The sequence below is a fragment of the Metarhizium robertsii genome (assembly GCF_000187425.2).
Source record: "Metarhizium robertsii ARSEF 23 chromosome Unknown MAA_Scf_3, whole genome shotgun sequence".
NCBI classification, from domain to species: Eukaryota; Fungi; Ascomycota; class Sordariomycetes; order Hypocreales; family Clavicipitaceae; genus Metarhizium; species Metarhizium robertsii.
This window is the reverse complement of record NW_011942171.1, coordinates 782-25,239: the sequence shown is the minus strand read 5'-3', so window position 1 is coordinate 25,239 and position 24,458 is coordinate 782. Positions and strand designations below refer to the sequence as shown.

The 24,458-nt window shown below is 48.9% G+C and overlaps 7 protein-coding genes across 7 annotated transcripts; 4 read left to right on the top strand and 3 right to left on the bottom strand.

Moving 5' to 3' along the window:
- Positions 1-831: 831 nt before the first annotated feature.
- MAA_00241 (GTP-binding protein) lies at positions 832-3,444 on the bottom strand (the record flags this gene model as incomplete). Its single annotated transcript, XM_007818239.1, has 1 exon — positions 832-3,444. One exon carries the CDS (start codon positions 3,442-3,444, stop codon positions 832-834), a length of 2,613 nt encoding a protein of 870 aa, XP_007816430.1.
- Positions 3,445-5,064: 1,620 nt separating this feature from the next.
- MAA_10882 (Serine/threonine dehydratase, pyridoxal-phosphate-binding site) lies at positions 5,065-6,400 on the top strand (the record flags this gene model as incomplete). The annotated part of the gene is made up of 2 exons (XM_011412828.1): positions 5,065-6,279; positions 6,341-6,400. 2 exons carry the CDS (start codon positions 5,065-5,067, stop codon positions 6,398-6,400), a joined length of 1,275 nt encoding a protein of 424 aa, XP_011411130.1.
- A 531-nt stretch (positions 6,401-6,931) lies between these two features.
- On the top strand, positions 6,932-9,223 carry MAA_00240 (Helicase-associated domain protein; the record flags this gene model as incomplete). The annotated part of the gene is made up of 1 exon (XM_007818238.2): positions 6,932-9,223. The coding sequence occupies one exon, from the start codon at positions 6,932-6,934 to the stop codon at positions 9,221-9,223; it is 2,292 nt and encodes a 763-aa protein (XP_007816429.2).
- Positions 9,224-10,493: 1,270 nt separating this feature from the next.
- On the top strand, positions 10,494-11,754 carry MAA_00238 (Mni1p; the record flags this gene model as incomplete). Its single annotated transcript, XM_007818236.2, has 2 exons — positions 10,494-10,955; positions 11,098-11,754. The coding sequence occupies 2 exons, from the start codon at positions 10,494-10,496 to the stop codon at positions 11,752-11,754; spliced, it is 1,119 nt and encodes a 372-aa protein (XP_007816427.2).
- Positions 11,755-12,069: 315 nt separating this feature from the next.
- MAA_00237 (uncharacterized protein) lies at positions 12,070-13,395 on the bottom strand (the record flags this gene model as incomplete). Its single annotated transcript, XM_007818235.1, has 1 exon — positions 12,070-13,395. One exon carries the CDS (start codon positions 13,393-13,395, stop codon positions 12,070-12,072), a length of 1,326 nt encoding a protein of 441 aa, XP_007816426.1.
- A 1,922-nt stretch (positions 13,396-15,317) lies between these two features.
- Positions 15,318-16,817, top strand: MAA_00236 (histone deacetylase phd1; the record flags this gene model as incomplete). Its single annotated transcript, XM_007818234.1, has 1 exon — positions 15,318-16,817. The coding sequence occupies one exon, from the start codon at positions 15,318-15,320 to the stop codon at positions 16,815-16,817; it is 1,500 nt and encodes a 499-aa protein (XP_007816425.1).
- Positions 16,818-18,073: 1,256 nt separating this feature from the next.
- Positions 18,074-19,454, bottom strand: MAA_00235 (sun; the record flags this gene model as incomplete). The annotated part of the gene is made up of 2 exons (XM_007818233.1): positions 18,074-18,121; positions 18,186-19,454. The coding sequence occupies 2 exons, from the start codon at positions 19,452-19,454 to the stop codon at positions 18,074-18,076; spliced, it is 1,317 nt and encodes a 438-aa protein (XP_007816424.1).
- Between the last annotated feature and the right edge of the window lie 5,004 nt (positions 19,455-24,458).

Sequence of the window (24,458 nt, the reverse complement as noted above, 5' to 3'; positions counted from 1 at the left end):
CCTCACAACGGAGCTTTTCGGCCCGGCCATTTTCTAGGAATGTCAACACTAGATGGATGCTCATTACGGAGTACTCGATGCGAATCTGCTAAGCGAAGGGTTCACGATACAGCCAATATATGTTGATTCGCATAGCTACCTACCACTTATTGCCGATTCTGATTCGACCTCGCATAACATCTAAATTTGGGGCCTTTCACCTTGATGCAGGTGTCGGACAACACGCGACCACAAGATCTGCAGCCGAAGGGCCACGAGTACGATGCCCTCAGAACAGGAGTATCAAATCCACCCTATTGTCCCGGACTCAGTAGTCCACAACACCAAGGTATGGACTTAGCCGCCCACATAGTCCTTTGTTGTGGGTTGTGTTCCCTAATACCTCACAAATCAGGTTCTGTCCAATCTACAAAGCCTCACCGCGTCATTATTCGGCGTTGCCACCGGTATCCTTGGCCTCGAGTCCTATAACGGCTTCCTCGTCTACATAGTTTTGTCAGTCGTGACCTCATTGATGTTCTATGGTCTTCAGGTTGCACCAGAGTCATTGGAAGAAGGTCGGCCACTTCTAAGTACAGGACGATATTTTACCAGCGCTTTCGATTTTTGGACAAGTGGGATATTCAACGGACTCCCGGGCTTTATCCTAACATGGACTCTATTCTACGGTCTGGTGCGAGTCTGATAGAGTAGCTGGGTGTATAAAATGGCATTAGTGTAACAGAGAGGTCTTAATAATATGTCAAGCAGTTTCAAGCTTCAACACGCATGATGAATAGCGGAAGCTTAGATGCACTGGGCATCACAATCTAGTTTCTATGTAGGTTCAAATCAATCAACTATCTCGACAATTTTCCCCACAAATCCTTCGAGTCCCGATCGATCTTGGCTGCCGCCTTCTAGCATTAGGACTTTAGAGCCTAGCTCAATCCATTCTCTGCTATGAAGTAATTCTAGCGACACCTCACCAGACCAAGTCACTCCATTGACTGCTGCAGCATCTCCTGTCTCAGTGTCCGTGTTCAGGCTAAAAATGTCCTCAATGTCATCACTGCCAGTAGTCGTGGATCCTTGATGGAATGAATGGTGCGAAACTCGTAAAATTCTAGCAGCGGCTCTAACACTCGCTACATAGACGTTGACAAGAGAGCCCGATGTTAAAGAGCATATCGCAGGGTCATAAAATGAAGCAGTAAACCCACTAGCTGCTTGGAGGGACAGATTTGAATTTAGCATGTGCGTGGATGGGACAGCCAGAGCCATGCCCCGGCGTACACGAGGCGTCTCCGCCGGTGGGAGACTCAAAGATGTCCCCGGCAGCTCAAACACGAGGCCTATAGATCCAGCTTGTCCAGGTTCTAGGGTTCGCACAGGCAATCGTAAGTTGCGGATGCTAACAATTTGCGCTTTGTGCCATTCTCCTGGCGTGGCAGATGCAGAGACGGCGTTCCTCATCGCTATTCGAGCCAACTCCGCAGATGACGGGTGCGAGATAGATAGTCCAGGCGCTCCCACTGCTGGTCGATCGTCGACAGCCAAACCCAATCCTTGCGACTCCTCATCCTCTGGTTGAAAAGGACCAAGTACAATTTTGTCCCCAACTGAAAAAGATCCAAATCGAGCATAGCCAGAAACTACCACGCCTCTATTCTTTAATTGATAGTTATCGGTTGCCAACGCACAATAGGAGCTTGGTAAGCTAAATGTGTCATCAACATGGAAGAGGGATTGTGGTTGTTCGGGATTCAACGCCATGCCGACATAGTCTCGCGACGTTGGTGTCGGAGGCAGGGGTAGATTTGCAAGCAAGGCATGTAACAATCCAATGCCAATTCCTTTCACCGCACTAGTGAGAAGAATTGGGACGTATGAAGTTAGGTTTTCACCCCCTGCCATGTTCTTCACAACCGCATTCACCTTGGCGAGGTCATCGCCAGGAATGTCTCGCAAATCATCGTGTTGTATCTGGTGTGGTTGAAGAATCTTTGGTATTCGTTTAGCGTCCTTAATAGTCGCCAGAATTTTGACCAATGTTTTCTGTAAAATTTGTTTGGAGGCCACGTCGAGCTTAGTGATGACCACCGCCATGGGAACCTCGAGTTTAAGAGCCAGATTTAAATGTGCAAATACTAGGTCGACACCAGCTGGAGAAACAGCTCCTACGCCTGAAGAAGCATATTCTGAGGCATCTGCTGCAATGCAAAGAATACTCCAATGGGGAGCCCAATTCATAAGGCCGCGTAGCACGGTGCGCCGATACCGAGGGTGTCCGCCGGAGTCGGACAGGAACACCAACCTGCCATTCTCGGCGCAATCATGAATGTCAACCCATGACTCTATATTTCCCCTGGAGAAATTCAAAATTGAGTTCTTGTTGTATCCAATCAACTCTTGAGCTATTGAACTTGTCACACCAGACACCATCTCATGACGATGCTTGAGCAAGCTTAACCGGCTCTTCCCTCGACCATTATCCAGAGTTCCAGTTGACAAAGTACCTAGTAAACTCGATTTACCTGACGTAGTGGGTCCGGTAAGGGTCACTCTAAGTTGCGGAGTTGTTGAGCTTCCTCTGCTGGGCATGGCGATTTGCTCAGGGGTAACGGAAGCCGTGCCGCTTGCTTTCGACGCGCTTTGGCCAGACTGCCCGTATTCTGTATCTGAGGTATCGTGAAGACCTAGATTGGGGGTAACAAGAGCTTCTGCCACCCAGAGTTTCCCTTTCTTCGCAATGGAATTCACTTCACGGCTGCCATCAAGCATGGATGACGCGGTCTCCTCCCACTCACAATCTCCAACAATAACCATGCGGACAACATCTACGGTGCACCCCAGACTTGCCGCCATGGCACGCAGTGTGCTGATACTTTCAGCCATTTCATCCTTTGTCAAACCAACCAGTGTCCCGTCATCGGAGACCCCTATTTCGTACAGCGCACCTCTTGACTCCTCGAGCCCAGGAACCAGTGGTTCCAACCTAATTGACGAGCTGAGGTCAATATTGTCATCGGGCAACCTGGGTATTGACAATTCTTTGGAACTAGTAGCATGGTATGGAGAAGACTGTTGGAGACGCCACAGCAGCTGTGTGGTGAGATGCTTCAGTCTCTCCTGACGGGGTAGGGTTCCTGATGCTGGAACGGTCAATGTCGGTGGTTTTGTGCGGCGTATGTCCTTGGGGCAAACAGCTTGAGAGGGGTTTTCAGGTTGGTTGATGGTGCTCATAGACTTGAATGCTCTTCTTGGTCTCAGAAGCAAGTGAAGCTTATATTCCGTTGGTCCTTCCTGGGGCTCTGCCTGCAGCTTTTTAACGCCATATTCAGACAACAACCCAGGACCTGTGGAGTCTCGCGGCGATCTGCTGAGTACATCTGAATCTTCAGGAGCCAGCCAAGGAGAAGAGACCCGCGGGGGGTCTGGGTCGTATGTAAAGATTGAGGCCATTCGTTCTTAAGTCGATTGGAGCGATATACTCGGGCCGAGCGACAGGCTTCACTTGTTTGTTGGGCTTGTGGTTTTTGTGGTTGTCGGTGACTCAGATTCAGTTGAAGCAATTAAGCCACACAAGCGATGAAGGTATCATTCTTGGGGAAATATCATGTGAGGGTGCAGCGTCTGAAGTTTGGTATGATTACTTATCGGCCCTGGGGCCTTTTCGCGCTTGCAACTGGATGTCGTGATGAGAGTATCAGCCGGTCATCAAGAGGGATGATCGAACTAGGATCCAAGTATGGAGTATTAGAACATTGGGTGGTCTGGGGGACTCGGGGCCATTGGTGGCGTACCAGACGGAATACAGAGCACCGGACGAGACTGGATGGGCCATTTGACTGTTAGCACAAGTTAGTCATTCCAGTCGCCACATCCATCGATAGGCGGTGCGTCCATGTGCAAGCACACCACACCACACATACAGCATGCTCAGAGTACTTCAGATGTCCGCATGTACATCGCCATAAACTAGTCGATACGTTCCAGACAGCAGGTAATTGGGCTTGTGGGTCTCTGAAACTCGAACATTTGACGAGACTCCACGGTTTGGTGGCCTCAAGCACCCCTCGAGTCGGAACTGCTAGCCTTTTGCTGTCTGTGTTCTTTGATCATGTTCATGCCCGTGGTGCCTAACGCAGACCTCACTCAAGTGCTATTTTCGACTTATCCGTGCCACTTTCGTGGAGAGTGTGTGGCTGAATGATTGGGACAGAAGTACTACTACTCCGTAGATGGGAACGAGGCAACGGGGCCTACCGTCGTAAGCCTTCATGGCCCCATGCCTAATTTTAAACATCCCTGGCTGCCCATGTTTGAAGCTGCCGCGATGGCCAGATTGTGCCCCCGTACCTGCCGAGTACTATTACTCCTGTCTAATAGCCTATCTACTACGGAGTAGCAAGGTACAAGTCATGGGTTGGGTACTATGTAAGTAGACGAGTCACGCCTGGTCAATATTAATGTGGTCGGACGCTGTCTTCTCATCCTCTGGTGCAGCACCGACAACGCGGATGTATTTAAACAAGTACTAGGGAAGGCCTGGCTGCCTCCCATGCATAGATGTACGTCCTCATCACGAATAGACGTTTAAGTCTATGGTCACTTTGTTGAGTCAAGTCACGTACAAGTTGACCGTCTTTCAGCGTATGGTGATGCCTACAGCCGCGCGACGGAAGACAATACGGAGCCGGGGAGTGCACCAGACTTGGCACATGCATTCTTGGATGCTCGCTGTTACACTACTGTCGGGTCGGGTTCCGCCTACCCCTACCCCTCCCCCTCCATGTCCCCCTCTGTGGGCCTTCCCAGCAGCAACTTGTAGCGTCAGTTGACCTCCATGTTCGTACGAATAGGTGGCGTCCTTGTCGTGTTCACCCTACAAGACCATACTCAGTGGCTCTTTCCCAGTTCAGGCCTCCGCTAACCTCCTCTCTTTTCACTTTCACTTCATGCTTGATAGACCAAGAGTGTCTCCTCTACTAGCGTTCATAGGCAAACGTTCGCTGTTATCGGAATAGTCGAAGTCCTTACTCTGTTTTCCCCGTTTGGTTCACCGGCACAGTACTTCGTACCATGAAAAGATTCGGGTTTGGGAAGAAAGGGGACGACGGCAGCCGCAAGAACTCATCACAATCCGCCCAGTCGGAAAACCCTTATGCCCAACAAGGAGCCAACGATCCCTATGCCGACAGCGCCAAATATGCAAACATGAGTCCATATCAGCAAGCTCGAGCTGGTCTCACTGTCGGCCAACAGCATTCTCCCTCTTCCAACGGGCAGGGAGGGCGACTCGGCGGAGGATATGATGCCGGTAATTCAAATCAAGTCCCACACAACAGTTACAGCGCTCCCCCATCTACAGGCTACGGCGCCGATCGATACGGATCCGCCGGTGGGTATGGATCAGATCGATACAATAACTCAGGTGGCGATGCTCGCGGCCCTGGTGGTTATGGTGGGTTTGGCCAGGCCAACAACGAGCGTGACAGGAATCCTGAGGTTCCTTTCGCTACAGCGCCGGGCCATCGACCTCAGGATCAGAAACCAGCACTGACACCGGCGGTAACTTCCTATGGGCAATCCGTCGCAGACGGCGATGCGTATGGTAGTGGTTATGGCGAGCAGAGAGAGCTAACGGCTGAAGAGCAGGAGGAAGCAGAGTACCAGTCTATCCTGGCTGAGAAGCGGCAGATTCAGCAAGAGAGTGTCGCCTCAACAAATCGCTCAGTTCAGACGGCAAGGCGAGTAAATGAGCTCGGACAGGCTACTCTAGCACGCCTTGGCGTTCAAGGTGAGCGGTTACAGAATACAGAGAAGAATCTCGATCTTGCCGCGAACCAAAATAGAATTGCCCAGGATAGGGCTGCGGAATTGAAGACCCTCAATCGAAGCATGTTTGCAGTTCATGTTGGAAATCCCTTTACCTCCAAGCAACGACAACAGAGAGCGGACGAGGAGGTCATCAACAGACACAGAGCAGAAAGAGACCAGAGAGAGACAACCCGTCGTGAAGGCTACGCAGCAAATCAGCGCATGGAGTCTGCGTTCAAAGAACTCAACGCATCTGAGGCCCGTCCCCGTCCCCAGACTCGCAAGAAGGACTATGGCAAGTTCGTATTGGACGAAGAGGACGAAGAGAGCAGAATGGAAGGCATGAGAGCTGAAGACGAAATCGACGATAGACTGGATGAACTTGGTCGAGAAGTATCAAACATGAATTTGATTGGACGAGCCATTGGCAGAGAAGTTGAGGCTCAAAACAAACAAATTGACAGAATTATGGTAAAGGTAAGAATGCTCCGACAGCCTTTGCAACTAATCTCTGGACTTAGCTAACACGCGTCTGCAGAGCGACGCAGTCGATGATGCTACCAGAATGAACCGAGAACGTCTGGCTCGCATCAAGTAAGGTCATTGTGCAAGTTTCATTAGTTAATGTTGGAACTTGGCCACACATAGTTACTGTCCATCATATTCGGTATAGTTCCACATGTGCTGATGCTAGGGCATACCTGTGGTCTAGAGATTGGAGATAGGGCGTCGGGTGAGACAACGTGCCGTGTTTATCCGTACCTAGTACCTAGGCGCAAGGGGTGTTCCAGTGACTCATCAGCTTTTACAAGACATCTCGTTGAATTTCTTTATTTAATATATTAGACTTCTGTTAGCTGGTGATAATTAGTACCTGTCTTGTGATAGTTGTGCCGACGTTGCCTCTACAGCATGCTTAGGGTGCCACTAAAAATTGTGGAGACTGGCGAACTGCTGGTTGGTTTAAATGTTCCAAGTACGGAGTAAGTAGTGGGGTACTCAGCACGAAGGTTGAAGCTGCCAGGCCATAGTTTATTTATGTGCTTCTAGAAAAAAAGGTCAGGCCACACCAACTCCTGTCATATCAAGAAGACTACGCCACCCAAAAACTCGACCAAAGACAGCTACGATGTCAGCCGAAAACACCACACAGCGCCCTACCAAGCGCCGAAAGACTCAGTTATCTTCGCAGACACTCCGCATTGGAGGTAAAATCATACCTCTAGATGGCTATCTTACGTCGTCATCCGAAAAGGCCGGTGTAAAGCCTGAAATGCCATCCGAGGCTATCGCAGATCACGAAGTCAAGGCCATTCCTTCCACAGAAATACCAAAAAAAGATCACGAGACGAAATCGATTGCAACGCGGGGAATTGAAGATGCGGCTTTACTAAAGACTCGTCAAGAGTTACCTATATGGCAATATCGTCATCAGATTCAGGAGGCCCTGCTTGGTCCCAAGAATGAAGTGCTCATTTTGGTCGGCGAAACTGGTTCAGGTAAAAGCACACAGGTTCCACAGTTCCTCTACCGAGAGTCTTGGTGCAAACGTCGGAAGGTCAGGGTTCCAGGTCCTGAAGATGAGGTTTATGTTGGAGGCTGTATTGCTATCACACAGCCTAGAAGGGTAGCTGCAACTACTCTGGCTCACAGAGTGTCTCAAGAAGCAGGAACTCCTCTTGTGAAAGGAAGAAGAGAGGGCGTTGTTGGTTACTCTGTTCGATTCGACCATCAAGTTCCGAAGGGTACGAAGATCAAGTTTCTCACAGAAGGAACTCTCCTTCAAGAGCTTCTCAGGGATCCTTATCTAAGACGGTATAACGCCATTATTGTTGACGAAATTCATGAGAGAAGTCTAGATGTGGACCTCTTGGTGGGCTTTTTGAAACAGATTCTTTCTTCTGACCAGAAAATGAGAGGCGGTGTTCCTCTAAAAGTTGTCATCATGAGCGCCACTGCAGATGTGGATGCCATCCAGTCATTCTTCAACGATTCATCAATATATTCCGACGCTAGATTAGTCAAGGTTCTTCGCATCAAAGGTCGCCAGTTCCCTGTAGAGGTCACCCACGAACCTCAGCCAGTGGCGGACATTCAAGATTCGCTTGTGAAGAGAATATTTAAAATTCACATGGAGGAGCCTTTGCCAGGGGATGTTCTAGCGTTTCTGACTGGCCAGGAAGAAATTGAATCCGCCCAGAAGTTGATTGAGGAATATGCGACTACCTTAGCTTCAAATGTTCCCAAAGTGAAGGTCTTCCCTCTCTATGGCCAGTTATCTATCGATGGTCAACGAGAGGCATTTCTTCCGGCTCAAACCAAATTTACGAGAAAGATTGTCCTCGCCACTAACATTGCGGAAACTTCAGTCACCGTCCCTGGAGTTCGATACGTTGTTGACGGTGGAAAGGCTAAGATCAAGCAATACCGGCCAAGATTAGGCATGGAATCACTGCTGGCTAAACCTATCTCCAAATCCTCTGCTCTTCAGCGTACTGGTCGAGCAGGGCGTGAGGCTTCAGGGAAATGCTTCAGATTATACACAGAAAGGGCGTTTGATACACTCCAAGAGTCTGATCTTCCGGAGATATTGCGAAACGATGTGCTTGGTGCTGTTTTAACGATGAAGGCGCGTGGCGTTCAAGACGTACTTGCTTTTCCGTTGATGGATGCTCCCGAATCCGAGGCACTTGAAAAAGCACTCCTAAATTTACACTATCTTGGTGCCTTAAGTGACGATGGATGCATTACTTCAGCCGGAGAGAAAATGGCGCGCTTGCCGATTCCACCCTCCCTGGGTGCGGTACTTCTTGCAGCTGGGGAACCGGAGTTCGACTGTGTACTCGAAGTTATTGATATTATATCTTGTATTACCTCAGGAGAAGACATCTTCCTACAGGTGCAGTCGGAGGAAGCCCAGGAAGAGATTGAGGGTTTTCGAAAGGAGGTGCAGCGACGCGAGGGCGACTTAATTACTTACTTAACAACTATGCAACGATACTGTTCTGAAAGTGTCAACAGGTTTGAATGGTGTAAGCAGAAGAAGATCAACATGCGGAACATAAAGCAGGCTTTGAACATTCGGAGACAACTACGGGGTATTTGTCTAAAGGAGAGACTATTGAGCGAGCCTCCTTTGCCTGATCCTCAGCCATTCACGCCGCCAAACCCCGAGAGGGCTGAGGCAGTGTTACGATGCTTTCTTCGAGGATACGCTTTGAAGACAGCAATGCTAGCCCCTGATGCAAGCTACATTACTGTTCACGGTAAACACGTGGTAGCTATCCACCCGGCAAGCGTGCTCCATGGACAGAAGAAGGAGGCAATTATGTTCTTGGATCATGTATACACGAATAAAAACTATGCTAAGAAGGTAAGTGCAATATGCGCAACATGGATCGAGGAGGCACTACAGAGATAGACTCAAGGTTCTACAGCAACATAGACGAGAGTTATTGGATGCATTTATTATGATTTCCTCTTGCCAAGTATTCTCCCATTATTCGTTTACGGTGATATATAGTACAATATAGGACACTGCTATGCATGGCTTCCTCCTGTCTCTTCCTCTACAAATCATGCCTCCGATGAGCTGCCGTTGCCACGATTCTGTATCGCCTGCATTAATTCGTATAGTTGATGGATTTGCTCATCTATAATTTAAAGCATAGTCAGCGTTAAAATAAGTCCCTGGAACATATCTTTGCCATCCAACGCTAGACTCAAATAAAAAGGTAACGTGATTCCACCGCACTTTCAAGTTGGACTCACCGCTCATCTTTTGAAGCTTCCCTTCATCAATTTTTTCACCAACCCAAGAATCGCCCTCGATTTTCTGGGCATACGCTTGCCATTCGGTGAGAAATCCAATCTACTGCCATGTTAACCACCAACAAACCAAAGCTGGAGACCACCGGCTCCGCTTTGAGAAGAGTGGTGCTAGCACTGTATTCGGATTGCCAGGGTACTTACCAGATGAGCTGGGTTGTCGACCTTTCGATGTAGTCTGAACTCGGCTTTGATATACTCATCACCTAATACACGCATCTCAGCCGGTAGGTGCTTCCTGTGTGCTCGCAAAAGTCGCCTGTACAAAGGAATTGGTGGGAGAAGAGCGGTCTTTGTTTGGCGCAGAGTGTTTTGTATTGACGCGGTAGCCCGCCTAGCAATAGATGAGTGCATGACGGCTACAGAATACGCGATCTGAAATATTGATGCCTGGAATTATGACCCTTTACGATTGGATTCGTAATTATAGTTTTGGCGAATATTCTTAGACCAAGACCGTTCCGAACGGGGTCAAATTCGTCGAGAAGTTGTGATCAAAATGCTATGAATCACGAGCAATGGGCCTGGCCTATCCGTAACTTGATTCAACTGATTGTAGAGGAGAAAGGTATCTTCGCAAATGAAATTCACGGTAGTATATAGAACGGAAGGTTGCGGCTACAAAGAAGCAAATAGCGAGGCAAGTTGGCAGTTCAGCGAGTTTCTCGCCCCTGTGAGAAACCTGACCTAGTCGATGAGCTCGGCCCCACATCAGGTGAGAACATGTGCAAATCTTGACAACCATCTCCCAATCAAACATAAATAATTCATGTCCTTGCCGAAGCAGGCATTGCGAAAACGGAGCAAGAGGAGAGACAAAGAAACCACCATCGGCGGGCTTGCTACCAAATTCGACATTGACAATGTCTTTTTCATTCGAGTTCTCAGGAGACGACATAGATGCAGACACGACAAATGACAGCGTAAGGGAACATCTTCAGCATCAGCATCCGCAGCCTGCAGGAAAGGCCAGCGCATTCCCCATTCAAGGTAAACCACAGCTTCCACCAATAGAACATGACCTAAAAACGATGCTATTCCGTATGCCATCCAAGATTGCGTACAGCATGCTGGACATAACGCTTGACAGTGGTGAAACCATACAGCTTCCTCGACGAGAGCTATGGGACGTCAGAGTACAACTCATGGCTGAAGAGGAAGATGGCATAGCACACTTGGGTGAAGGCTTAGGCGACCGAGATGTCAAGACTGGTGTTTATGAAGGTGGTTTCAAAAGCTGGGAGAGCAGTGTTGACCTGGTCAAGGCCCTAGCGGCCCAGAGTCATCTGGCATCCTATTTAAATTCATCCGTTCGCATCATTGAGGTATGTACTCGTTCACTTCTTGTTTGATATAGCCGCAACTTCGCCAAATGATTTTCCTACTCTACTTCAAATAAAGGAAGGCTATATCTTACAAGGAAGCAAGTCTACGCTCAACAGTTGCTGACCCAGTCATATTCCATAGCTCGGCTGTGGGACTAGTCTCCCTTCCTTGGCCATGTTCCAATGGGCCATGTCCTTACAGTCATCATCATCATCAAATCAACAGTGCAGCTTTTTCCTCGCCGACTACAATCCATCTGTACTCCATCTCGTCACGTTGCCAAACTTCATCCTCACATGGGCGCTATACCACCGGCAGAGTCTCACCGAGCTTCAGGACGCCTTCTCGCTAGAGGGTGAGCTTGAATTAACTCCATCGATCCTCGAAGGGTTTGAAACATATCTCTGCACGCATGGTATGAATCTTTTGTTTCTATCGGGCGGGTGGTCAGCCGAGTTTATCCAGTTGCTCTATTCCACTTCGAGTCACTTAGCTGGCGCTTTGCCGGAGCTATCTCCCGTTTCTATACTACTGGGCGCTGAAACAATATATTCGCCGTTTGCTCTTCAGGCGTTCACGGAAGCAGTGCTGGCTATACTAGAACGGGAAAAAGTTGTTTTTGGATCGCAAGCGTCAGCATGGGTGGCCGCTAAAAGATTGTACTTTGGAGTAGGTGGCTCCCTAGACGATTTCGTAGAAAAGATTCAAAAAGGTGGCACAATAGTCACCAGAATAAGGGAAGAGGCAGATGGGGTCAGACGCGGGGTTGTTCGCTGTATGCTGGCACCAGTGGAATAACAAATACCCTCGTGTGCAACCGGCGCAATATCACCCAAGTCCCAATAGTTTCTCTTCTGCCTAAAATTGTCATGAAACCAGGTCGGTATTTTGTTTTGATTCTGAAGATCTCAGAGACTGGGGGCGAAAAATGAAAAAAAAAAAAAATTAAAAAAAGATTGGGGGGTATATGCACACTTTTCCTGACTTCCTAAACGCCAAATCGAGTTCCCTCATGTGTCATAAAAGAAACATTAAACCATTTATGATAAAATTCGTCATGCTGCTAGTAATACACTCCATACCAGTCTATCCAGTCTGGATGACCGGCGGAGCTTATTTTGCTTTGCGCTGAAACTTTTCAGCACAAACCGGACAGTACCAAGTACCATTAGGTTCGCTCTTTAACCCAACACAAGACCAATGGAACCACTCATAAGGGCAATTGTCGTTGTCACAAGCGACCATGTCGCCATAGCTTACGTTATGGCATAGGCAATACTTCTTGTCATCGCCGCCCTCCTCCTCATCATCGTCTGCATCTCCAACCGGATCATCCCCCTCGGCATCCTTGCCATCAACCGTGGGCGTGCCCCTTGGTCGACCATCACCTGCTTCTTCTTCTTCGCCACTCAGGCTTTCTGCTTCGGACAAATCGCTGTCTGCAGTGGAAGCTGGCGAGTTTCGCGCCGAAGCTTTCTTTACACGTGATAAGTAGGATTTGTTGGGTGGTTTCTTTCGTGATACCGCAGTCGGCGTGCCCCGGCGGCTGCCAGCGGTGGAGCCCGCCTTGACAGAGGTAGATCGAGGGCCAGCACTGCCAGCCCGCACGACGCCTCCAGCGCCTGAAGCAGATGCATTCTTTGGCGTCCCGGGACCAAGCGAGGAATGCCTAGCCAGGCCGCTGGATGTGGTAGGTGCGTTGCCTGGACCTGCATTTGCTCGCGGACCACGCTTCACCGACGGGCCTGCCGAGCTTTCGCGTTGTCTGTTGAGGATCATGCTAGCTGCAGGCGTAGCTGGGGCAGAAGCAGAGTGTTGCGGTCCATTTTGTTGAGGCTGGGCAAGTCGAATATGAGGATGTGCAGGAAGTCTGGTAGTTGCAGGATTACTATGAGTTGCGGTTATTGTCGCAGCCGGGGGGGCGGTATCGGTAAGACTCGCGGAAGGGTTGATGGCTCGGATTGACGGCGCAGTATGGTTTGCAGCGCTGGCACGTAGTAGGGATGGCACTTCATCGGGATCGGTAAAGCCTGGTTCGGCGCGGTCGTACAAGAGTTTGATTTGGATATCAATACTCCGTAGATGCTTGTCCATGGTCAATTGAAGCTTCTGTGTCAACGCGATCTTGTCTTGAGCAAGCCTGTCCGCCTTTGCGAAATTGTCACGAATCTGAGCACGTAGCAACTCTTCCTTTGGATTAGGCTCATGGCTGCCGTTGGACTTGATCCATTTTTGTATCTTTCCATCACGGTCTTCTATCATGCGGATGCATTCGTTGTATTGGCGATCTTTGTCGGTTATCTCTTCGTGCATGAAGCGAATTTCTTCGGGAAGGTTCTGGACGCGGTTGATCCAGTCGTCCAAGATCAACCCTGGGTCAAGAGGTTCTGCTTGAGGCATCCTCTTGACAAAATCAATAGAGAGATCGTCTCTGGGCATGATGTTAAGATCCAGACACCTAACGCTAAAAGCAAGCAAAAACAACGACAGACGAAAGAAAATCGGTGAGATTGGTTCAGGAAGAAGGAGGGAAACACAAAGAACCTTTGCGCACCGCACACCAGCCACATCCACAACCGGCAAATAATCCTGCAGATTGTGACGTCGTGGGCGCAAGTTGAAATAAGTAAATATAAGAGTTGAGAGAAGTAAGATGGGGGGAGGGGGATGTCCAAAAAAAAAAAAAATCAATTCAATCGTGCCTAACCAGAGAGAGGCAGATGGCTTAGCAAACAAAGGGTGTACATGAAAACAGCGGCATTATGACGACTGGTGGCGTCTCTTTTGGCACATTTGTCCTTGCAAAAAACGCGGGCCTGGATGTACGCAAGAAAGCAGAGAGCTCCGAGTGATGCTAGTGCCCAACGTCAAAGTGACTCGCTCAGTTTTTTGCCCACTCGAGCCAGATTGCAGAAGCCAAGAACGAAGGGTTTGCTGACAGTGCTCACTCGTTGCATGGGCGCAAGGAACTTTGAACCCAAGTGGGCACTCTAGATGTCGTGTTCTAGACGATCTCGGCCAAGCAACATTTGACAATCCAGCTGGTACAGCTGTGGAAGCCTGCATGTGGACCAATGGAGATCAGACAGGGGCCGCTCAGAAGCGAGTTCGAGGCCCGGGTGCTGCGCATCAGGCTGGTGCTGACCGGTGCCAGTATATTTACCAACCAGACTGAAGCAGGACCCGGCTCCAATTGCCGGGGCCAGCCAGACAGCCAGGCCACAAGCGACAAGCGGCAGGCGGCAGGCGGCAGGCGACGACGATTGACAGACAACGGATACAGACGCACGTCGTCAGTCGGAGCAGGGTGCAGTGCGTCTAGGAACACAGAAAACTTTCCCCTGTGATGCAACAGAAGTACGGACAGAGGTACAACTGCATCCTTGTGAAGGAGTGTTGAGTGGCAAATATGCAAAGTGCGCGACGGTGTAGACCAAAATGCATGGCCGCCAACATGAATGGCTAGGACTCACCTCAACAATCTGAACCGTGGTGGTAAGTCTCTTCGGAGGGGATTGTAGCACAGGCTGCCCTTCCGTTTTGCAGCGGTCGCAGGTGCAGACGCCTCTAGAGAGGAGTCGATAGGGATCCTGTATGTCTGGCGAGAGTGCGTGTTGAGGTAGAGATAAAGGTTGTATGTAGTGTGGGAGTTGACGTCGGGAACTTCACAAGCCAGGCTGACAATAAACGTACATACATACATATAGGCGCATGCACATTGGCCCAGCTCCCACAGCCTTGGATCTTTGGATGGTGCTGCTTTCCACCACAAGGACATACCACGTCAGGTAGGTGACGGAAATCATAGATATCATACTTCTTGGACCCTCCTTACTTGTATTTAATACTTGATTATGTTTCTTTCCCTTTGATCAAATTTTCTTGTCCTTTTCTTTCTTTATTCTCCTGTCCTGCTTTAGTGATCTTTGAGTTTGTCCTGTAGAACAGGGCAAGACGTATTAATAAGCCATCTGGACTACAAACTACGCCTGAACAGGCCTAGCGTGATGCTCCCCAGCGCCTGATCTTCCCATCCATCCTGCACACATGTTCAACATCAGAACCCAGCAATTCCATCTGCCAACCACCCACCTACCTACTTAAGTAGGTGCTTAACGGTCGTCAGCTGCTGCTCCAATCCCATCACCCAGCAGAATCCTCACTTCTCTCGCCTACGCACAAAAATTGCGCGCTTATTCTTTTGCCACTAGTTAAAATCTGGCGCTCTTGGATGCCCATTCTCACAGGCTTCCGGCACGGGAATGCCTTCGATTTACAGACGGCTTTTTCCAACCTGTCTCAGTGGAATGAATTGCTCCTAGCAGTCGTTTTAAAGGAAGTCAGCATACTAAGTACTCACCATGGATATCAATCCTTACCGCTTTCGTGTGCCCAAACCGAACTACTTGCCCCATAGGCAAGATATTGATAACGACGATGTCATCGTTGAGGAGTACAGCAACGCCCCGTTGGGTCTTGCTAGCGAGATGGATAATGCCAAATTCTACAATAAATGCAAGCGCCTTGCTGAAGAATCCGGAATAACTCGCCCAAAAGGATACAACGTATCATTTCATTGCAATCCGGATATGGAAAAGCATCACTTTGGCATGACGCACCCGATGAAACCGTGGCGCCTTACCTTATCGAAAAGTCTGATATATTCATACGGCATGTCTTTTGCCATGGACAACTATATTTCTCGCGCTGCCACATACGAAGAGTTGGCTTCCTTTCATTCCACCGACTACCTTGACTTTCTTGGCACTGTCTTGCCGGAACCAGTTCCCCGGGACTTGGAAAACCAGAACCCTGATCTCAAGTTCAATCTCGGTGGCTCCGACTGTCCACTGTTTGATGGCTTGTACGACTACTGCTCTCTGTCAGCTGGCGGCGCTCTTGACGCAGCCAGGAAGATTTCATCTAAACAGTCAGATATTGCCATAGCCTGGGGCGGCGGCCTCCATCACGCAAAAAAAGCAGAGGCGTCTGGATTCTGCTATATCAACGACATTGTTATTGCAATCCTAGAGCTCCTGCGCTTCTACCCACGGGTTCTCTACATAGATATCGATGTTCATCATGGTGACGGCGTCGAGGAGGCCTTCTTCTCTACTGATCGTGTCATGACTGTATCATTTCACAAGTATGATCCACACAACTTCTTCCCAGGTACCGGTGCTCTAGATGACAACGGTCCCAAAAACGAGCATAATCCAGGGGCTCATCACGCTGTAAATGTACCACTCAACGACGGCATCACTGATGAACAGTACGACATGCTTTTTAATTCTATCATTGGCAAAATTGTTGAAAAGTTCCGTCCCAGCGCCATTGCGCTGCAATGTGGCGCGGATTCTCTTGCCGGTGACAGACTTGGCCGTTTTAATCTTCAGGTCCAAGGCCACGGCGCTTGCGTCGAGTTTTGCAAGAAAGTTGGACTTCCTCTTATTCTTTTCGGCGGAGGAGGCTACACACCTCGGAATGTCGCTCGTGCCTGGACCTACGAAACTAGTATCGCAGTCGGGTGTCAAGACAATATCAGCCCAGTCCTTCCCCAGCATACCCCTTGGCGCGAACAGTTCAGGCAGGACACACTCTTCCCTACTCTCGAGCAGATATTGGGCGAGCCACGACAGAATCGCAACCCCCAAAAGCGCCTGCAAGAGATTGTGCAGCACATTTCGGAGCAACTTCGTTTTGTACAAGCTGCACCCAGCGTGCAAATGCAAACTATTCCTCCTGATCTTGGTGCTATCAGGCAAGAGGTTGAGGAGAGGCTAAAGGAAGAGAATGAAGAACGAAATGACGAACTACGCCGAGCCAGAGAAGCAGCTGTAGGAACGCCGATGGAAATGTGAGTGTCTAACACCCATGGCCCGCGCGACACACAACGACTTAGGCAATTACTTCAATACAAGCATTCGCAGACTTAGCTTTGTGTATATCAGTCGACAAATAAGTATCATTACTTAGGTACAGAGGGGGTTTGCTGGCTAGGAAACCATGTTGAAGAACCCCCTTTCAACCTTCATACGACATATCCCTAGCCCTACGACAAAGACTGAGGTCGAGAAGCAATCTGGGAGGGACCACAAAGACGGTTGCTCAAATCATCTTCATTATTGCATGATGGACACCTGAATCAGATGCATCGCAAGCCCGTCAGCCGCTACGTTCAAGTTACCAGGTCTAAATGATATGCTCAATGAAGGTTATAGAACGCTGATCATTATCATGGTGAAACTCATTCGATAGGGAGAGCATTCATGGGGGCTGTTACGAAATAGTATATGCCAGCTGCTTACCTAGGTATTTGGGTACTACCGAACAAGCTGTAGGCATCTTCGATGGTGTCATTTCCATTGGAAATTGGGGGGAGGCTGCGGATGTTCCGGATCAATGTACCGAATAGATATATACCTACCTACCTAGGTACACCCTATTGATAGAAGCCTAACTAAGGTATTCAAATTAAAGACTGCTTGTCTACCATGCCAGCTGTGCGCATCATAAATGTGCACAAGTACTTCGGCCGTCCAGCTGTTTTTATTTGCTTGTCTAAGTGAACATCTTGGAACACTATACTTTCCTACACTTCAATTGGTTATTTTAAGGTGTACTATAAGCTCGGCCTAGTTCCGTCCGGTTCATACATGCCTGCCGGACAGGTGCTTTCTTGAATGGACTACTTGACATTACTGCCAAGTAACACAATGTATCCATAAATACGGCATTGCACGAAATGGCTGTTACACGCCTACGTACGCAAGACGAACTCAACTGCATTGAAAACTACTAAATAAATGCGTCATTTAAAAAAAAGTAATACCTGAGGATTCCATCAAATAAACAAGGGTGACCAGGCATAAGTTGAGAAGAGACCAAGGCTTCCGACGAGTATTCGCATGCTGAGCCTACTGCTTTTATCCCTGATGGACTAACTAAGCCATCACAATATTACCACGGATCCTCGATGAATGTAGGTCTCAGCCAGAGCCAGATCCTTTAGACAGGGCTGTCTGAACATCCCCCGCTTTCATTGGCGCTTTGATGAAAAGTATGTGCAGACGAAGATCCAAAAAATGTATGAAACCCAGACATTTGGCATCGAAAATTACGAGTAGTATCGGATGACTGCCTTGGCACCCTCGCTCTTTGTAACCTGCAAAATGAGTTGTTAGCTTTACGGGGCCTGTAAGCATATAATGCTTGCGAGTAATACGTACAGTGCAACCATTCCCATTGCCTTCCCCAATAAACTTTCCATTCTCATAAGCGCACTTGGTGTTGCCATCAATAGTAATTTTGATATTGAAATTCAGTTTCGCGCTGCTCGTCGGTGCGTTCTGGAAAATAGAAATGTATGTGTTGGTGTCATTAGCCTGGCCAACGCCAATGTTAATAGGCGCCCAGTTACCGCAGGTTTTTTTTTCCTGGGACTTGTTCTCGTCGCAGGGACAGTTCCAGAGACAGGCGTCCTTTGCAGCAAGACCCTTGTTGTTGACGTAGTACTGAGCTGTGGTGGGCAGGTTCTTCCAGAAGAAGTATGTCGATGAGTCAGGATTACACAATACAACCGACTTACCAGGCATGGCCTCGGCGGGAAAAGTCATGCTTTCAGTGCCAGGGTAGTCAGTTCGGCAGGTAGAGACAACTTCGTCCAATTCGTTAATGATAGAAACGCCGCCAGCACCAGGTTCGCAAAGAACGGGGTTGCTTTTACGAGTCAACTCAAGTTTTCCACCTTCGTTGCAGTAAAGGCCACCAATGGATTGCCCAGTCTCGCCTTGCGCCTCAGGCCACTGGCTCTTCTGGTAGCCAGGCGGACACGCATAAGAGCACATTGCCCCCTTAGTGCACTCGTCGTTATGGATGCCAGTGACGATGTTGTTGATACTTTTGGATTTGCCCATTGAGTAGTCAGGGACAAACTGTATGCCAGACCATCCACCCATTTTCAGATAGTCCAATGGAACGGCGCCGTAGTCAGAGGGGAACTTGTCGCAGTCTATTTGGCCGCTGGGGAACTTGGAATCCAGGCCGATACCTCCGCTTGGGGGGGTGCTGGGTGAAGGACTTGGTTTGGGAGCCTGAGTGCTCTTAGGAGGTGGTGGTTGCGAAGTAGTCGTAGGGTTCGGCAGGGATGCAGCACTGCTTGATTTCTCCAAAAATTGTGCACCGAGGTCCTGAAGGCTGGTGGTAGTCGTAGGCTTAGGGGGTTGGGCGAGGGGAGGGGTGAAGATGGGCGTGGATTCGCCAGCAATGACAAAATCGCCGTTGTTCAAACCAGCCAATGCTTCTTCAACTGAAATTTTCTCCCCGCCAAGCATGTACACAGTCTCGGTTGCGGGGACCCAAACGATTCCATCGGCTGCGCGTCTTTCAACCTTGGAGGCAACATCTTTCTTGGCGTGGTGATGGAGGTGCTGGTGAGAATTCGCAGCGACTTCAATTGCCAAGGTGGCCGCAATGGCGACGTGTACTAGGTTCCTCATTGCAGGTATCGTTGAAAATGATCAGTTAATATCCTCTTCAAGTAGTCTCTAGTCAGTATTTACTGATAGGTTCGAATATGTGATTTGGGGAAATCAACAGCCCAACAGCATTGGCAGTTGGACTGACTGAATGCCGCGGCCAAGCCGGCGCAGATGTAAACAACCCACCTGGGGGTCTCTCACTTTTGTGAAGTATTGAGACTCGTGATAGTTTGAAGTTGGATGAAACGAGCGTGATGGAGCGATGGACCAGGAATAAAGGAGTGTGATAGAGAGCCGAGACTCTCTGTTGGAAAGGGATCCAACGCAATTCAATCGAAGGCGACGGCCGGTGAAGCGGAAAGCAAAAGGAAAAGGGAGGGAGGAGACAGGGAGCGAAACGGTTCGGACGATGAAAATCACCTCAGCCAGGACTAGGTGCATCGGGGCCATGGGGCTTACCCCACGAACCAGACTAATTGGACGCCCACTAATACAAAATGAGAGTCCCTCGACTGGGAAATTACATTTGCTGTTCCCTGGCATTGTAACCCTAGATGGGAAGGGCATGGGAAGTGGCACCACGCGCGTTATGACCTGAACTCCTGGCACGCCACCACGTTTAGTTACGTGCCAGTCCAGGTCAAAGTACAAGTCTGGCATGCACACGGTACTGCCAGCAACGCAGTACTACGCACGAGCGTGAAATGTATCAAGGTACTCCATCCATCGAACGGAGTGCCTGGTTCCTGCTGCTTTTCATGAACTAAAATGAGGCACGTATGTACAAACTACAACTGAACCCTAGGTACCTAGGTACTTAAGTAGGTAGTTACCACCCGTGACCTCACAAGGGAGGTATGTCCTCCGTACTAGGCATCCCAGCCCTGAATTATCAACCACCTGCGAACGGGCAGTGATATTATTCTGGACAGTGTGTGCACGGTATTGGGCCGGTAATCCACTAGTAATATCAATATGTCGTGTTTAGGTGAGGAACTTATTGTTAATAAAAAAAAATATAGTGAAGTCGCTAATCTCCTATAGAGAGACATCAGATGATTGGACACTCTGTTAGAAAAACGAGCACTCCGTAGAGGTACATGTACCAGACTCTAGTAGACAACATCCTACTTTCCTATCATAGACTCCTCTTACTACTCCGTAGCCCTATAGCTCCTGCCTACTTGCGAGTAGCTGCTACTATACATACATTAGAGTTCACGGCAAAGCTGGGGGATATGGATGAAGACGCTTTTTGGCAGGGGCCTGTTTCGTACTGCTTGAGGCGCTCGCGAGCTTGTGGTGGCGTTCTTGAAGTGGATGATGAATTGCTACCGACCTAATACTAGTAGTAAATACTTATGTAATAAAGCCCGATTGGCCCCTTGCCCCTGGACCGCAAGCTCATGAGTATCTGAAGAGATTGGAGGAATGACCGCGGCACAGGCACTGTTGTGCTTTGTTCCTCATGAAAAATGAAGGGAAAGCACGCAATCTGCATCTCGTTACGGTGTGCCAACAGATACCCCATCGAGGACTAGGGCAATCTTCCAAAATCTCCGTCTCCTGCTATGGAGGTGACTCTTTGCATACTTACGCAGTCAAGCGGTATTAACAATCTACAATGGACGCACGTTACATGGCTGCCTTGGCATCTGAAGTTCCTTACTCCGTATCGTACGGAGTCAATAGTACATACATATTGGCCGAGTGGCTCAGGAGAAAACGCGTTTATTGGTGGCAAGACACTGAAGTGCCTAGTCACATTGACGCAACAGGCCAGAGGCTGTGCCTGACTCTGGCGCACGGGTACCTGGAGCTAGCCTTCTTGAGAATCTCTGCCGTACACACTCTTTGTTCGCCAAGTAAAACTGGGTAGTACCGGAAAGGGGGGGATGTCGGACATGGTATCCTGGTCCAGGTAATAAAATCTCGCTCTGAATGGATTTTAAAAAAAAATGTTTACGACCTAGTCGGGATAGGCTAGTACTACTCCCCATCCCATAATAGGTCCTACAATAGACAGGAGGGGGTTAAATGAATACAAGACAACATAATACATAATTCTAGTACGGAGTAACAAATTACAAGATCCTCATTCAATGCTTTGACGAATCCTACGCCTGACACGCTAGTATTAGTTATACAGTAGCTGAATCTATCAACCCTACTTATCCGGGAGACAACATTAAAGAAGCTATTAAATAAATATTATATTCGTGCGATAACTAATACCTCCAAATTAGCTAAAAGCATAGTAATAGTACTAGTTGATATTGCAAATCCCCCCTTCCCGCAATAGCACATGATCCGACAAATAGTATCCGCCCAGTGCCCATGTACTCCCATTCAGATCGTCTTGACGTCAACACAGATCCTCGCTCCCAGCCGTCTTGGATCCCTTCATCAAGTCCCAGCGCCTGCCACCCAGGAGTTCTTGTCCTTGCGTACGACTACATGAATAGCTTACTTAGAATGCTCTTGTACCCTGCATTGAGCCTCATGCCTTGTTTACGGAGATGACAAGACGAGACTTGACCACATCTTGACCTTGACATCGTTGCCAAATTCGGTTCTTTTCGTATCAAGCATTCTCCGTGGTTACGGAGCAATCCACTTTACATTAGGCATTGCTTGGTTCTCCTTGCTCCGCCACTGCAGTGGCCGTGCCCCAATTTACCAACGCCGGGACGATCTTCGTAAAAAGGGGCACGCCTCCGAGTAAAGACATTGACCCAGTTCCGCATGTTGGGACAACAACTGCCAGCTACAACAAAGTGTACTTGGCTATCCTCTGACATATCAGAGTAGTTATGTATTCAGTGGCATGATGCATCATATTTAAGTTAATGCGATGCGTAATGGTTGACTTATAGCCGCCTGAATGTTGTAGGCTTGTTCCTGATCGTGAATCCTAGCAGGGCTCTTCATAGTGCAAATCAGAGCACCGGCAAGGCTAATACGCAATCGCAAAATTACATCGCATAGACGCAATACCACAGGAAATCCGTTACCTTGCACGACACAATTCGCCGGCTGCGCATTATTGAAGAGTGCAGTTCATACATTAACAGTTTTTGACGTTCCTTCGACATAGCTGGCACTCATCGGAGGCATGGCAGACACGAGATGGAGCACTTGCCCACCGCTGGATTCCGTGCGACATGTCGCCAATCAAGTTTTAGCGGGTGCAACAATAGTTTTCGCTGTTGAGCGGGCTTTTACTATGGATACATTGATGTATGTCTGGTATCAATTGATATCTGTGTGGCCTTGGGCTCGGGGCGCTGTAGTCGTCGACACTATGCGCACCATATTGGCCCCAACATGCTTCCCGATGTCGATGGTTCGTCGACTCCAGCGGAATAACAACATGGACGCTATGACCACACGATACGCCAAGCTATCACAAACCTTACATCTAGTTGACAACTGTGCACATCTGACGGTCTTAGGATCCTGAATAAGCTGAAACAGCCAAAAACGCGAACGGTGCGCACGCTTGCGACGAGCCCATGCTAAGCTATCTCCTGCAGATCAAGCTGTAGAGCAACCTACCCTGCACCCTTATCTAACCTGTGGCTGAGGTATTTCATCACGCCGGTTATCTGCTCGAAGTCAGACTTGGATGATAACAACACCTGTTGCTAAGATGTCGCATTCGGCCATGGGCACTAGATGGGACAGCACTAATTCGTCGAGCTGCACAATTCCACGGAACCAGCAACACGATTGTCGTGGCGTAGGCTCTCGATGTTTGGAGCCATCTTTGCCGGTGTAGCCCGTGATGAACATGCGAGGGATCCCGTAGCTATACTGATTCGTGGAATGCAAAATTAGTAAACTGAGTGTATACTAGTTGCTGGTGACCTTAACCCCACAAGCTAAGCAGCGAAAATTGGTTTCAATTGATGTTACCAGTCCCGCGGACTAATGCCAAGTAAGAGAAAGCAAGCCATCGAATTTGAATGCCCTATACTTATTGACGATGGGCCAGATCGTGGAGTCAGGATGTTTCTTACATGTGACATGATTAACAAAGCGAAGTCGGATGGTGAACAGCCAACGTACTATAATCACGCTGACAAAGGCATGATGCATGTTGTGATGATATGCTCAAGACTCCCAAAACAGTGCGTGCCTAAGCTGATTTCACATAAGCATTGACGTGGTGGACACTGCACACGTCCAGCGACGGTCACGGGAATGGCGATCTGACTGGAAATCAGAGGCACATGGCCTCCTGGGAGTACTTGACGCAATGTGTGTCGTCGATAGCACCGGCGACCTAGATACTACTAACTACCTAGTGACCTAAGGATTGCCTGTCCAGCGGGACCGGATAATGACACAGACACTTTAGCAGCTTCATCCTCAGCGCTCCATGCAGAACATTACCATCACTATCCTAGGTGTCATGTACACAGAAGAAACGGGGCACAGGGTTGTGATGACGTCTCGACGTGGCTCAGATGTGGCTCCCCGTCTCACCCGAGAAAGGCAGTCTGATTGCCTGATCTAAACGAACGTCCCGATGTTGTCGCCCACAAGCCATAGACAAAGAGTCCTTAGAAGCAGGGCCTGGAGTACGGATGTAGACAGAGCAGAAGTCGTTTAAGCCGCACACGCAGCAACTCTGCCGCCGCTGCAACACAAATATTGCAGAATAGTATCAAATTTCTGTATACCAAAAAAATACACCATACCTGGTGCTTAGCAGCAGCGCGTGATTTGTTGCCCCCCACGTGGCGTTGTGACTTCAACTCGAGTGGTTTAGTGGTTTGTAAACCAGTCAACGGAAACGCCTTAAAATATCTGGACTTCGAATGGCACCGGCTGTCTTCGACAACCGTCTTTTGGCTGATGGCACTGCAGGGCATGGTTGAACATGAGACCAGCAAAGCAGGTGTCCGAGTCGAAAAGCCTCGATGCATAACATGCGCCCGAGACTCTTTCGCTCTGTCCATTGGACGTTGACGATATTCACTGCCACGAGAACATTAGGCATACTCCATCAGTAGG